The sequence below is a fragment of the Quercus lobata genome, chromosome 6 (assembly GCF_001633185.2).
Source record: "Quercus lobata isolate SW786 chromosome 6, ValleyOak3.0 Primary Assembly, whole genome shotgun sequence".
In the NCBI taxonomy this organism is placed as follows: domain Eukaryota; kingdom Viridiplantae; phylum Streptophyta; class Magnoliopsida; order Fagales; family Fagaceae; genus Quercus; species Quercus lobata.
In genome coordinates this window covers 50,783,457-50,795,519 of record NC_044909.1, presented here as the reverse complement: position 1 = coordinate 50,795,519, position 12,063 = coordinate 50,783,457, and the positions used below count along the sequence as shown (strand labels likewise).

General features: G+C 35.8%; 1 protein-coding gene across 5 annotated transcripts; it reads left to right on the top strand.

Annotated features, from left to right (window-relative positions):
* The first annotated feature begins 1,405 nt into the window (after positions 1 to 1,405).
* On the top strand, positions 1,406 to 5,656 carry LOC115950994 (probable 28S rRNA (cytosine-C(5))-methyltransferase). 5 transcript variants are annotated; one of them, XM_031068292.1, is made up of 10 exons: positions 1,410 to 1,689; positions 1,798 to 1,942; positions 2,267 to 2,357; positions 3,054 to 3,263; positions 3,381 to 3,619; positions 3,709 to 3,840; positions 4,084 to 4,151; positions 4,229 to 4,290; positions 4,978 to 5,116; positions 5,376 to 5,656. In XM_031068292.1, the coding sequence occupies exons 1-9, from the start codon at positions 1,577 to 1,579 to the stop codon at positions 5,109 to 5,111; spliced, it is 1,194 nt and encodes a 397-aa protein (XP_030924152.1). In that variant the 5' UTR covers positions 1,410 to 1,576; the 3' UTR covers positions 5,112 to 5,116; positions 5,376 to 5,656. The 5 variants fall into 5 exon arrangements, 4 of the variants coding, with proteins under 4 accessions (XP_030924154.1, XP_030924152.1, XP_030924151.1 ...); XM_031068294.1 differs by lacking the exon at positions 5,376 to 5,656 and having other exon boundaries at positions 1,407 to 1,689; positions 4,143 to 4,151; positions 4,978 to 5,065; XM_031068291.1 differs by having other exon boundaries at positions 4,978 to 5,656.
* The last annotated feature ends 6,407 nt before the right edge of the window (positions 5,657 to 12,063 follow it).

The following is a 12,063-nucleotide window of genomic DNA, read 5'->3' as shown; positions in this document are numbered from 1 at the left end:
TCACATAAATGCGGGGTCAAATTAAATGGGCCATATTGAGGGCCCGGGTTTGCCAAAACCCTCCTTTCCAACCCGGAAGTCGGACAAAAGGGTTTTGAGGGGCTATTGTGGGGCCCAACAATTCGTGGACCAGACCCATTTATCCTTAGAGCGTCCGAAGGCCCAATCCGAGGAGAGTTGTGGCCCAAGCTCTACAACGCAGAGCACAAAACAATTTTTGGGAAGCAGCCGAGGACAGTTTAGTCCTCGGCAGATCCATAATCCCACCAGAATAAAGGGGCAAAACTGGAATAGGGACGAATTAGTAAGGAAATCCAGAATATCTTGGGGAAGTTATCTATACTACCCTTCTAGATAAGGCCCGACGCTTGACAGAGTCGTACTCTGCAGCTTTATCAAACCATCCCCAACAATTCCGGGATTAGACTGATGGGACAAATGTCAATGTTCGTAAAGATTGACCCTACACGTGGACGAAGGGCAATGAATGCAAGCTAGTATAAAATAAGGAAGTAAGTAGATCTGGAGAGGGGCCCTTTTTTCCACCTCCGAAAAAAGAGAGACTACATGGGAAAACATCTCAGGAACACCGGACTTCATGGAAGAAAGTCCGTCGTTGGGCAACCGAGAGAAGACCTCAACAGGTCCTCGGATCAACTCCGAGGAGCTCCATCCCACGGGGTACGACGCCTTAGGGCTTAAATGTTCATACCCAATTCCCTTTTTCTACGTAGATTCCTCTAAAGCCATGACCGGACAACGCCACTTGACCAACGACTAGCTTTTCAAGCCCACTCTCTACAAATCATATTGTGAGGGATCTTTCGTACGCGAGCCCAACATCCTTATTGGGCCGCCAGAAAATTGTGTCCTTACAGTTACATTATGCCATAATATTACATTATTGTAATCTTACATTAATGTAATCTTAATGTAAAAATACAACATTATATTGTTTAGGAAGGTAAAAAGATTAAAATGATGTAATATATTTAGTAATTTTAAATTATGATAATGTTAGAAAAAATAAAATAAACCAAAAACCTTAATGTCATCTTCGTAATGTGTATCACATCAAAAATGCACCACAACGAACCAAACGCCCCTAGTAATATGAGCTCGTCTAGTAAGAGATTTCTAGTAACGTTGTTTGTATTTTTTGAAAATATGTGTGGGTGAAAGAATGTATGAAAATACATATAATGTTGTTTAAATACTGAAACCCGACAAAGGGCACTATTATAATGATATAGATGTGGTTAGGGGATTAGGGCCAGGCCCTAATTACTGACTGGGGAAATTTGCGTTTAGCGTGCAATGAACGACATTCCCGTTTGCAATTGCATTAATGTTTTGCACGTCATGTCGTTTATCTCAAAAAGCAATCCCGTATTGGGGTTTTTATTTTTTCCAAGTAAAAGAACGCAGTCTTCCCTAATTCTCATTCACATTCGCTTCGGAGCAGCTTTTTGGAATTTGATCAATTGAATTATATATTTGGCTTAGCTTCGAGTCTCCTTCTTTGAAAACTAAGCTAAATTAACTGCTTGTACAGAAGAAAAAGCTCCATTAATCAATGGAAGAAAGTTCAAAATTGGCTTTGCCGGACGCATTCCTTGATTTTCTCCAGGTGAATGGTCTCGACCCTTCGATTTACACAGCTAGCGATTCCACCCCTCGGTATATAAGGTACTCTCAACACTAAACAATATTGACCATTTATATGTTCTGTGACTTCTGAATTTTGTTTTTATGCTAAGTAAGATAACGAGTTTTTTTTTTTTTTTGGGGGGAAAGGTTGAAACCTGGTTGTGAAGCTTATCTTGAAGAGGTTGAAGCTGAGATGAAATGCAAGATTGAGAAAGTGGATTGGTTACCTGGATTCTATTCACTTCCACCTGATATTCAGATTGCTAGCTCGAAGGCGTACCAAGAAGGAAAGGTGAGGGCGAAAGAAATTTAAGGCCGTTGCTGTTATATTTGCTGGTGATATGTTAACTTAGTTGCAATGTTGAAGTAACCTTGAAATTGATTTTGTTGCAATAGATATTCTTTTTTACACTCTTCGTGAAAACATTGTATGAAAGAACCTATTCAGTTTTTTCTGTTTATATACGTCGGTAATTGGATTCCTTTTGATCTTTAATGTATTTAGGGATCAGTTTCTAAGTTAATGCTAAGAATGTGAATTTTGATTTTCATGGTTGGTCTCATTTCGGTTTCTGTGGTTATCGATTATCAAGTGTACTTTTGGCTCGGCTTTCAGATATATGGAATTGATGCGGCTTCTGGAGCTGCTGTTTTAGCTCTAGATATTTCAGCAGGAGATCATGTACTTGATCTTTGTGCTGCCCCTGGTATGTATCAATTATATTATTATCATCTTAATTGATGCATTCTAATGCCAACTTCAATGTAAAACAATAAATTCCGTTTACAGCTACATGGAGATTTCATAGATATTTGTGCAGCTCTAGTGATGAATGGGTCTTATTTTTGTGTTGTGGTATTAGTTTTATTGAACTTAGAAGCATGAGGGAAGGGATGAAGTGGAATTTGGTGCATGAGTGTGGAAGCACTCGCTTGCCAACGAGCTCTCTAGCTCAACTGGCACCTACTCCCCTTATAAGTGTTAGGTGGAGGGTGAGGTTGTGGGTTCAAGGCCCACTAGAAAGAGTGTGGAAGCACTCACTCTTATGATCTCCAAAGGTTTAACATTTAGGACGTGCTCAAAAAGTTCATATATTGTCAAATTAAAAATAGAATGAATTATATGAGAATAGTAGAGGGAGATCTCCAAAAATTTTACCAACTTTCAGTTGAAGGGAATGAGCTGACCCCAAAAGTTTGTTTTTGTTGTTGTGTGGTTGAATGGGAATGGTTTCAAGGATTCACTCTCAGTAATGTGGCGCCCCAGACACTAACTTATCCTATTCAGTACCAGAAAGTGTTGATAAATAAGAGCATTTCAGTCTGTGAGTAGTATCTGGTTCAGGTTTTCTAGCGTCTGGATATATGGTTTGATTTGTTTCTCGTGTATCTTGTATCTTCAGGTGCTAAACTTTGTATGATATCAGACCTTCTTGGTGGTTCGGGTTCTGTAACTGGTGTTGATGTTGCAAGTCATCGTTTAGCAGCTTGTAGAACAATGCTGCAGAAATATGCTCTGGGTGATCGGTGCCGACTCTTTGTTGGTGATGGAACAACATTTTCTCTCCTTCCTGTGGGATTTCATTCAGAATCAAAATCATGTAATCTATATGGAAAGTAGTTGTGATACATTTACTTTTGCTTCAAATTTTGTCCTGCTAAGCCTTCGAGATTTCCAGAAGTGATTATCTAGATTTTGATGTGTCATCATTCTGTCTAGTACTAAACAGGTGAATCTGCACTGGAAGGAAAGGGGGATGCATTCAGGGAGTGGACATCTAGGAGACCATATAAAGAAAGGAAAAAAGCAACTAAAGCAAGGAAAACTGTTGCTTCACAGTTAGTCCTGGGGTCTCAACATCCAGAACTTATATTTTATGGGCGGCATTCTGGTGTGGTTGGACTTACTAGAAGTGAATTATATCAAAGTGGTTGTGACAGTGAGGTTTCAAGCCAAGGCTACGACAAGGTAAATTGCAAACTAAAATCAGTTGGATTTTCTGAGTTATGAATCTTTATGCCTTATAAATGCTTATGACTGGTTGGAGTTATATTCAGGTCCTTGTGGATGCAGAGTGCACACATGATGGGTCAATTAAGCATATCCAAAAATTTGAACATTGGGGCTGGACAACTCTTCAGCATCGTGTATTGGATGCAGAGAGAACTGATAGTTTAACTACTCTTCAGGTATCTCATTCATTATTTCAGTATGTATATGCTGAAAATGTTATGTTTTGGAATATAAGATACAATAGACATTATGTGCTGAAATAATGAATTATTAATGGAATATTGCACATTTGCCATTTTAATTCTTCAGATATGTGTCCTCAGGCTGAAAAATGTGCTTAAAAGCTTTATTTTAGTCATAATTATACATTTATTGACTTTTTTTTTATTATTATTATATGAAATATGCTTATCTTGCAGTTAAAACTTCTAAGCAATGGTTTTAGATTACTAAAAGTCGGGGGATCACTTGTCTACAGCACTTGCAGGTGCCTTTCACTTACAGTTTCTATGGCTCTTAAACAACCAGGCCTTCCTCTTTTCTGACTTATTCCTTTTCTGTTAGTTTGACTGTTGCTCAAAATGAAGATGTGGTACAGAAGTTTCTCAAGGAAAATGCTTCTGCAGGTAGGGTCTTTGTGCTTTGAATTTTTTAACTTAAAATAGCTGCTTTAATTTCAGTAACTGATTATGAAATATTTGAAGACTCAAAGGCTTGAGCTTATTAATATGATAAATTGCAGAACCTGTTCAAAACATTTCAATGTCCTTTAGTTGGTAATCTTCATAGTTCTATGTTTTTCCCAATGGTGGTTTTGATTAATGCTGAGACTAAGCTTTTGCTCACAGATAGAACTTTGAAATAATTTGATTAATGTTCTCAGTAAAAAGTTGGGGGGGGGGGGGATGGTGTTGTGAGCATTAGGAGGCTGAGGGTAGTAGTTTCTGGCAGAAACAAAGACATTTGAATTAGTCCTGTCATATGATATTAGCTCAGGAGTCATCTTAGTTGCATTCGGTGGGTCTTTTTTATCTGTGGTTGCTGTTTATTGGAGGAAAACTCATGGTGTGGATAATAATGATATTGAACTTCAGAGTTCAGTCATTTTCAGTTAAAGATTTGGGTGGAAGCGGTTTTGTCCACTTTTGTCCAAGGGGAGATTGGTTCAATTATAGTGTCTTATTCTATCAAACCAATGTTTTAATTAAATTTTCAGTTGCAATGAGAAGATCCTTATTCAGCGTTGTTTTTTTTTGTTCTTATTCTTCTTTATCATGTGCTGACTCTCCTTTTTCTTTTTATAAATCTTTTAGAGTTGCAGGAAATTAATGGTGCCAAAAATTGGCCTTGCAAGAGTGGGCAGATACCAAATACCTTGCGCTTTGATCCTCTGACATCACAAACTAGTGGCCTTTTTGTAGCAAAATTCCTGAAGTTGGCCATTTAGTAAAGGTTGGTTCTAGTTCATGCACACTTGCGTGTTTTAATAGCTAAATAACTATAGCTATCATAAAATAGGTCATGCCCAGTGCACAAACATAGTCTAGGGAAGGTGGTTGGTAGATAGCCTTACCCTCAATTTTGGAGAGACTAATTCCCCAATAACTCTAGTTGTCATGAATCAATTAATTGATCTCTTTTGACTTGGTTGTCAAGAATTTTTCTTCATTTTTTTTTGATAACCGAGACCTTCCCAACACGCTCCCTTCAGAGTTGTGGTGGCTAGAGCAAACTCGGGATTTAAGCTTGCATATCAGGTAATTGCAACTCAGATGCAACAGCTTGGGATCCAACCTGTCTGGGTTTACAGCTTAGGCTCTCACCTTTACCACTGAGGCATAATGGGAGGTTGTAAGAATTTTTCTTCATTTTATCTTCAACATTTCTGGAAGTGTATATAATTTGTTATCCTGAGAAAAAACATGTACAAAATTATGATGCACCCTTCTCCTTTCCAAAATATTCTAGAACAGATCAAAATAAGCTTTGTTTTGTTGCAAGAGTTTCTTCTATTGATTTGTTTGCCCTTACCACCTTAACTTATTGTTCACTAGCCTGTCGTAGAGTTAATGGTTTAGTCCTTTAGTATAACTGTACGAGTTCAATGATATTAAAACAGAATTTTTCTACATCACAAGATTATTCTTGGGTGATGCTGGTGCCTCAGTTTGCAATAATGGTCTGTTGATTCAACCATGGGGAAGCCTGTAAAGACTTAACAGTCATTTTCATGAGGTTGAATTGGATTGCATTACAAGGAAAACCCCCATTAGTAACTTGGCTAGTCTCTGTTTTTCCTTCTGATGGGATTGATAAATGATGGATCATTCCTCTTTCAAATCCAATCAATGTAATTTTCTTGTCAGATTTTCGTTTGTATAATATCCTCTTGTTGCAATGCCGTTAAGAGCATCCACAGCAGTGGAACTAAAAATATAGCAATTTTGCTCTCAGCTACAGTGCACATCTATAGATAGATGTGCATTGTAGCTGAACATCTAAAATTTTTCCTTATGCCTCCACTGCTGCAGCGTGACTTTTGTGTTTGTGGAGCTAAATTTTAGCAATATAACAATATGCCTCCACTGCTGTGAATGCATAGACAACCAAGGTTTTTGTAGTAAATTTATTAGGTTATAGAATAGATAGGCGAGATTCTGTTGATGATGCAAAGGCTATTAGCTGTAACTGAGAGCATGTCAATGGTCCCGCTGAATAAGCTTACAATTTTTGTTTCCAAATGTTCGAAGAGTGAAAGGTTAAAAAATCAGAAAAGTAAGCATGGTTGTACTAGAACATGTCTATCTATGGTAACCACTTTTTCTTTCATCAATCTTAGGGACAATTTTTCAGAGCGCTTTTCACACTAATTAAAGTAACTAGTTTTTGATTGAACATTATTTTTACCTAAGTCTACTACTATCTATTTTTATTTAATGACAATAGATAATGTCAATTTTTTTTTTGACTGGATTTATTATTATTTTTCTAGATAATCATGGTAATAATTATTTTTTCTGTTATCCAAATTGATTAGAAACTTCCGAACTCCACCTTAGATATGTTTCCCTGACGTAATAATTGAAAGCAAGAAACTCCTAAATTTGAATATATTTTTTACAAAAATATCATTTTGGTCTCAATATTTGGGACTTATTATTAATTTGGTCTCTATATTTAGGAACTGTCAATTTGGTTCATGTTATTTTAAATTAGCTATTAATTTGGTTCTTAATGTCAATTTACTAACAAAGAACTGCAAGTTGATTGTAAATTAAAAATAACAAAGACCAAATTAACAATAACCCTAAAATGCTATTTTCACAAATATTTCTCTTAACTTACCCACCTACCATAGGATTAAATGTTGTTAGTGTGGTTTCTTCATTTATATGGCAAAGGAAAATTACAAAAAGTTTAAACATTGTTAGTGCGGTTTCCTCATTTATATGGCAAAGGAAAAATACAAAAAGATAAACTATGATCAACTGTCAGGAGTGTATAAATACTTTTTATAGCTTGTGTTGAAATAAATACTAAGTAGGCATGGAGTGTATAACAAAAAATTTAGTTAGACAGGTCCTTTGTACAGTTGTACTACAAAAAGGGTACTACAAAAAGGGGATGAGAGTACCAATGCAGTGTCAGAGAATATAATGAATGTCCAAATTTTGTTTATGTAAAATATGTGTGTAATATTTTGCAACTAGGCACTCCTTGCGAGTGCCCAATAGACAAGATTTGTAACAATACTCCTTAGTTAATAAATAAATCCTTTGTTTTATCAAAAAAAAAAAAAAACACTTTTTTTATGTAGTCTAAATTTTCTATTTCTAAAACCATCTTCAAAAGTCAAGAAAACTTCACATTAAAAATGTTCATGGAATCTATTAATGCCCTAACAAAAAAAAAAAAAAAAAAGACGGGAATAAACACAATTCAAACAAGTTAGCCACGGCCTGGCCCGGCCCACGGGTTAGCGATGGGTTGTATATTACAAATGGGCAAATCAAATTTACTTTCGTCACCCATCCTTATTGACAAGGTATCTTTTGTGCGCGGCTCTATGGACCTGTGGGGCCCACGGGCTTATGAACAGTGATGAATCATCAACTTTCATATTCCTAACTGTCATTGTAACGGTTTGGGTCCAAGTTTTTAAATTACTGTTTGTAGCCGTTTGAGCGGAGAGAGAAGATGAGCAGTGACGAAGAAATCAAAGCTCCCCTCAGTAAGATTTTCATTTTCTCCTTCCTCCTTTCATTTTCTCCTTCAACTTTCTACCTTTCCATATGACAAGGTAAATTGCAAACTAAAGTCAGTCGAATTATCTGAGCTATGAATCTTCATGCCTCGTAAATGCTGATGGCCGGTTGGAGTTAAATTCAGGTCCTTGTAGATTCAGAGTGCACATATGAGGGGTCAATTAGGCATATCCAAAAATTTAAACATTGGGGCTGGAAAACTCTTCAGCGTTGTGTATTGGATGCAGAGAGAACAGATAGCTTAACCACTGTTACCACTCTTCAGGTAACTCATTCATTATTCCATTATGTCTCTGCTGAAAATGTTATGTTTTGGAATATAAAATACAATAGACATTATGTGCTGAAATAATGAATTATTAATGGAATATTGCACATTTGCCATTTTAATTCTTCAGATATGCATCCTGAGGCTGAAATATGTGTTTAAAAGCTTTATTCTAGTCATAATTATACATTTATTGACTTTTTTTTCTTATTAAATTTTGTTTGTCTTGTAGAGCCTGTTCAAAACATTGCGATGTCTTTTTGTTGGTAATCACAAAGTTCTATGCTTTCCCCAATGGTGGTTTTGATTAATGCAGAACCTAAGCTTTTTCTCACAGGCAGAACTTTGAAAATAATTCAACTAATGTTCTCCTTTTACCTGGTGCCTTTTTCTGGGATGGGGGGCTGTGAGACTTAGGAGGCTGATGGTAGTAGTTTCTGGCAGAAACACATGACATTTGAATTAGTCCTCCAGTCATATGATATTAGCTTGGAAGTCATATTATGCTCTATTTGTTTCGGGCGATAATATTTTCTAAAAAAATGAGTCATTCTTTAAAATAGTATTTTTCATAAACTACCTCATTTTTTTATGTTTGGTAGTAACTCTCAATAAGTTGAAAACAATTTCCTAACATCCCTTATTTAGCTTGCCGTGAGGTAGAGTTGTTTTTAAAAAAAAAAAAAAAATTAGTGGAAAACAATCTCTAAAAATAATCTTTACTTTTTCTGTTAACCAAAGATAATTCTCCTTTGAATCATTTTTTCTAATGCTATCAAACATTAGAAAATATGAAAAACTATCTTTACTTGCATTTGATGGGTCTTTCTTTTCAATGGTTATTGTTGATTGGACAAAAACTCATGGTGTAGATAATAACCACATTGAATTTTAGAGTTCAGTATGTTTCATTTCATATTTAAACAATATAGGTGAAAATGGGAAACTAATTTCGATTTCCAAAATAAATAGTTAGGAGGCCACTTTTTGAAACTATATAATTTTCTAACATCTCGAGCCTCAGAGGCTCAATTTTTGGCTTATAAACCGAGCCTCTGAGGCTCGGTTTTCATGCTCTTAGGCTTCCTGATGTGGCTCTTTGTACACGTGGAAATTGAGTCTTATAGACTCGATTTTTATACTCGACTCTCAGAAGCTAAATATCTGTGCTACAAGATTCCACGTAGATGCCACATCGAAATCGAGTTTTAGAGACTCAGTTTGCTAAAAGTGAAACCGAGTCTCAAAAACTCGATTTTCAAATTGTGGTGAAGAATTACTCCACATGGCAATCATGTCTGGGTCCCTATATCAGATCTAATTTTTTGTCTGGGACTCATACACACATTCAGCAGGGGATACACCAACACTCATTGTAGTTTTCTCCTCTTTCACTCCTCCTCTCACCCATACAATCTCGGCACATTTGCACATCCAAAATGTCAGGTAAGGGTCTGTTGATTGTTTAGTGTATATAGTGTTAGTGGATTTTGCTAGTGTTAGTGTATATAGTGTTAAGATATATTTGTATCATGGGTATGTATCATGACTTCTGTTGTTTGGTTTTGATATTTCTCTTTAGTTTTTGTTTTGTGCCCTTTCTCTATGTCTCTAGCAGTTAAAATCACAGTCAATCCCAGTTGTGCCAATCTATTCACCATAGCAAACTCAATCCCCTTGTTTGCTCCTGTCACAATAGCTACAGTATCCTTGGACCACCACCTTCATGAAATATATATATATATATATATATGTTACACAAAATTTGTTACCATAGAAAAAGATTTGTGTGTGTGACCTTTTTCCTCTCCTTCTGTACCCTCAAAAAGTAAGCACTAAACAATCTCTCTCTCTCTCTCAAAGTCTCAATAAATTTTTTTTTTTTGGTAAACAGTGACAATAAATATTATACCATAAGGCAACGTGCTCTTTTATTCTATTTTTATATAGGTAGCCCTGCCTTACATTAAATCAAAGGCTCTTGTATTCTATTGTGCACTGTTGTTTCCTAATGTGCACTGTTGTTTCCTATACAGATTGTGTACAGCTTGTGATTAAAAATTATGTTAATTTCTATATACTAAATTTTGAGACCTAGTTTGAATTGTATGAAATATTACATCCATTTGTTTCAAATGAATCAAGTATCAAAGAAATTGGACTAGTATTGAATGTTTTATGAGTTTTTTATTCTGACTCTTAATCTATCTTTGACAGAATTGAGTTTAAGGGCTTGTACAAATTTTAATTAATCATTGAGAAATGAGACTGAACTGAAATTTATAGAGTACGAAATTAACATAATAGAAAGTCATAATGATGTATAACTTCAACAATGGTAAATTTGTAATGAAATCATTATCCCATAATTGGTACTCACAAATATAGTAACATCGTTTTTTTCCTTGATTGGTAAGGTTACACATTTACTTGTTGGGCCTTTAATCCACAACCTCATTCTCCACCTTGCTCTTCCAAGGTGCCACAAGACAGAATTGCACCCTAAGTTTTCTGCTTTGTGATGGCACTAAGTATGCCTACTTAGTCACAGCCAACACCCAACACTCACATAAAAGGGACACTATAACAATTTGTGTGAATCAAGTAAACACAACTTAAACAAGCATGCACATCAAACACAAAGCATATGGAAAACCTTCTAACCTTTTATTATTTTGACTCAAAGCACAGATGAAACGCTTTTCCTCACCAAAACCTCCCTTAGCCTAATCACAAAAACAATGCTTACTAACCCAAAGACTATTACGATGTTTCCCCACAATCAACACTGGTTTTTGCCTCATACATAAACTTACATGTTGTCGACACCCCCAACAGTATATGTTTATTATGCGCAGGAAATAATTGTCCCTTGACTTGCTACCAAATCACGGAAGCAGTCTTCAGGACAAACTGCCCTGTTGTCTTGGAGCCTTTACCCTGCTATTAGCACATCAAAAAAGTTCGCATAGCATGCCATTGCTTGATAACTGCCACAACATGCTACTGCCACCTGTTAGACACGTGCACAACGTATGCACATGTTCCAGCCCACCACAGACCTTGCTCTTCCATGGCAGCCCCAAAACTTTGCCAACATGCTTCCTTAGTCTATGCACCACCACGTGCTAGTGCCATGTTCTAGTCTAACCACACATCACCACCCATATGCAAATTCAACCTTTCTTAGCCATGCAAACCACAACCCAATTTCATGTACACTAACCCATCATGCTACACTCAGGCAGCAGTCACACAGCACTCATGTACCCTATCTTTAAGCAAATTTCCTCATTTTGAATCATATCTTTCCATGTTGAAAGAACTCTATTTGAGCATGTTTTACAAATTTACAAGACCAATGTGCACTGTTGTTTCCTTATACAGATTATGTACAGCTTGTGATTAAAAATTATGTTAATTTCTATAGACTAAATTTTGAGACCTAGTTTGAATTGTATGAAATATTACATCCATTTGTTTCAAATGCCTCAAGTATCAAAGAAATTGGACTAGTATTGAATGTTTTATGAGTTTTTCATTCTGACTCTTAATCTATCTTTGACAGAATTGAGTTTAAGGGCTTGTACAAATTTTAATTAATCATTGAGAAATGAGACTAAACTGAAATTTATAGAGTATGAACTAATCATATGTATGGTTGTTCATATTAAGTTTTATGCCAATTGGAGACTTTTAAGTAAGTTAAATTAAGTTCACAAGCGGACTGATTTACATTAGCTTGAATCTGTAAGAGTAATGAAATACTAAGAAATTAGAGACTTAAAGCTTGGTTTTGGATTATTATATTAGATTTTCATTTGATGTCACTATCCATTAATATGTGTTTTAATACTTGAGCAAGT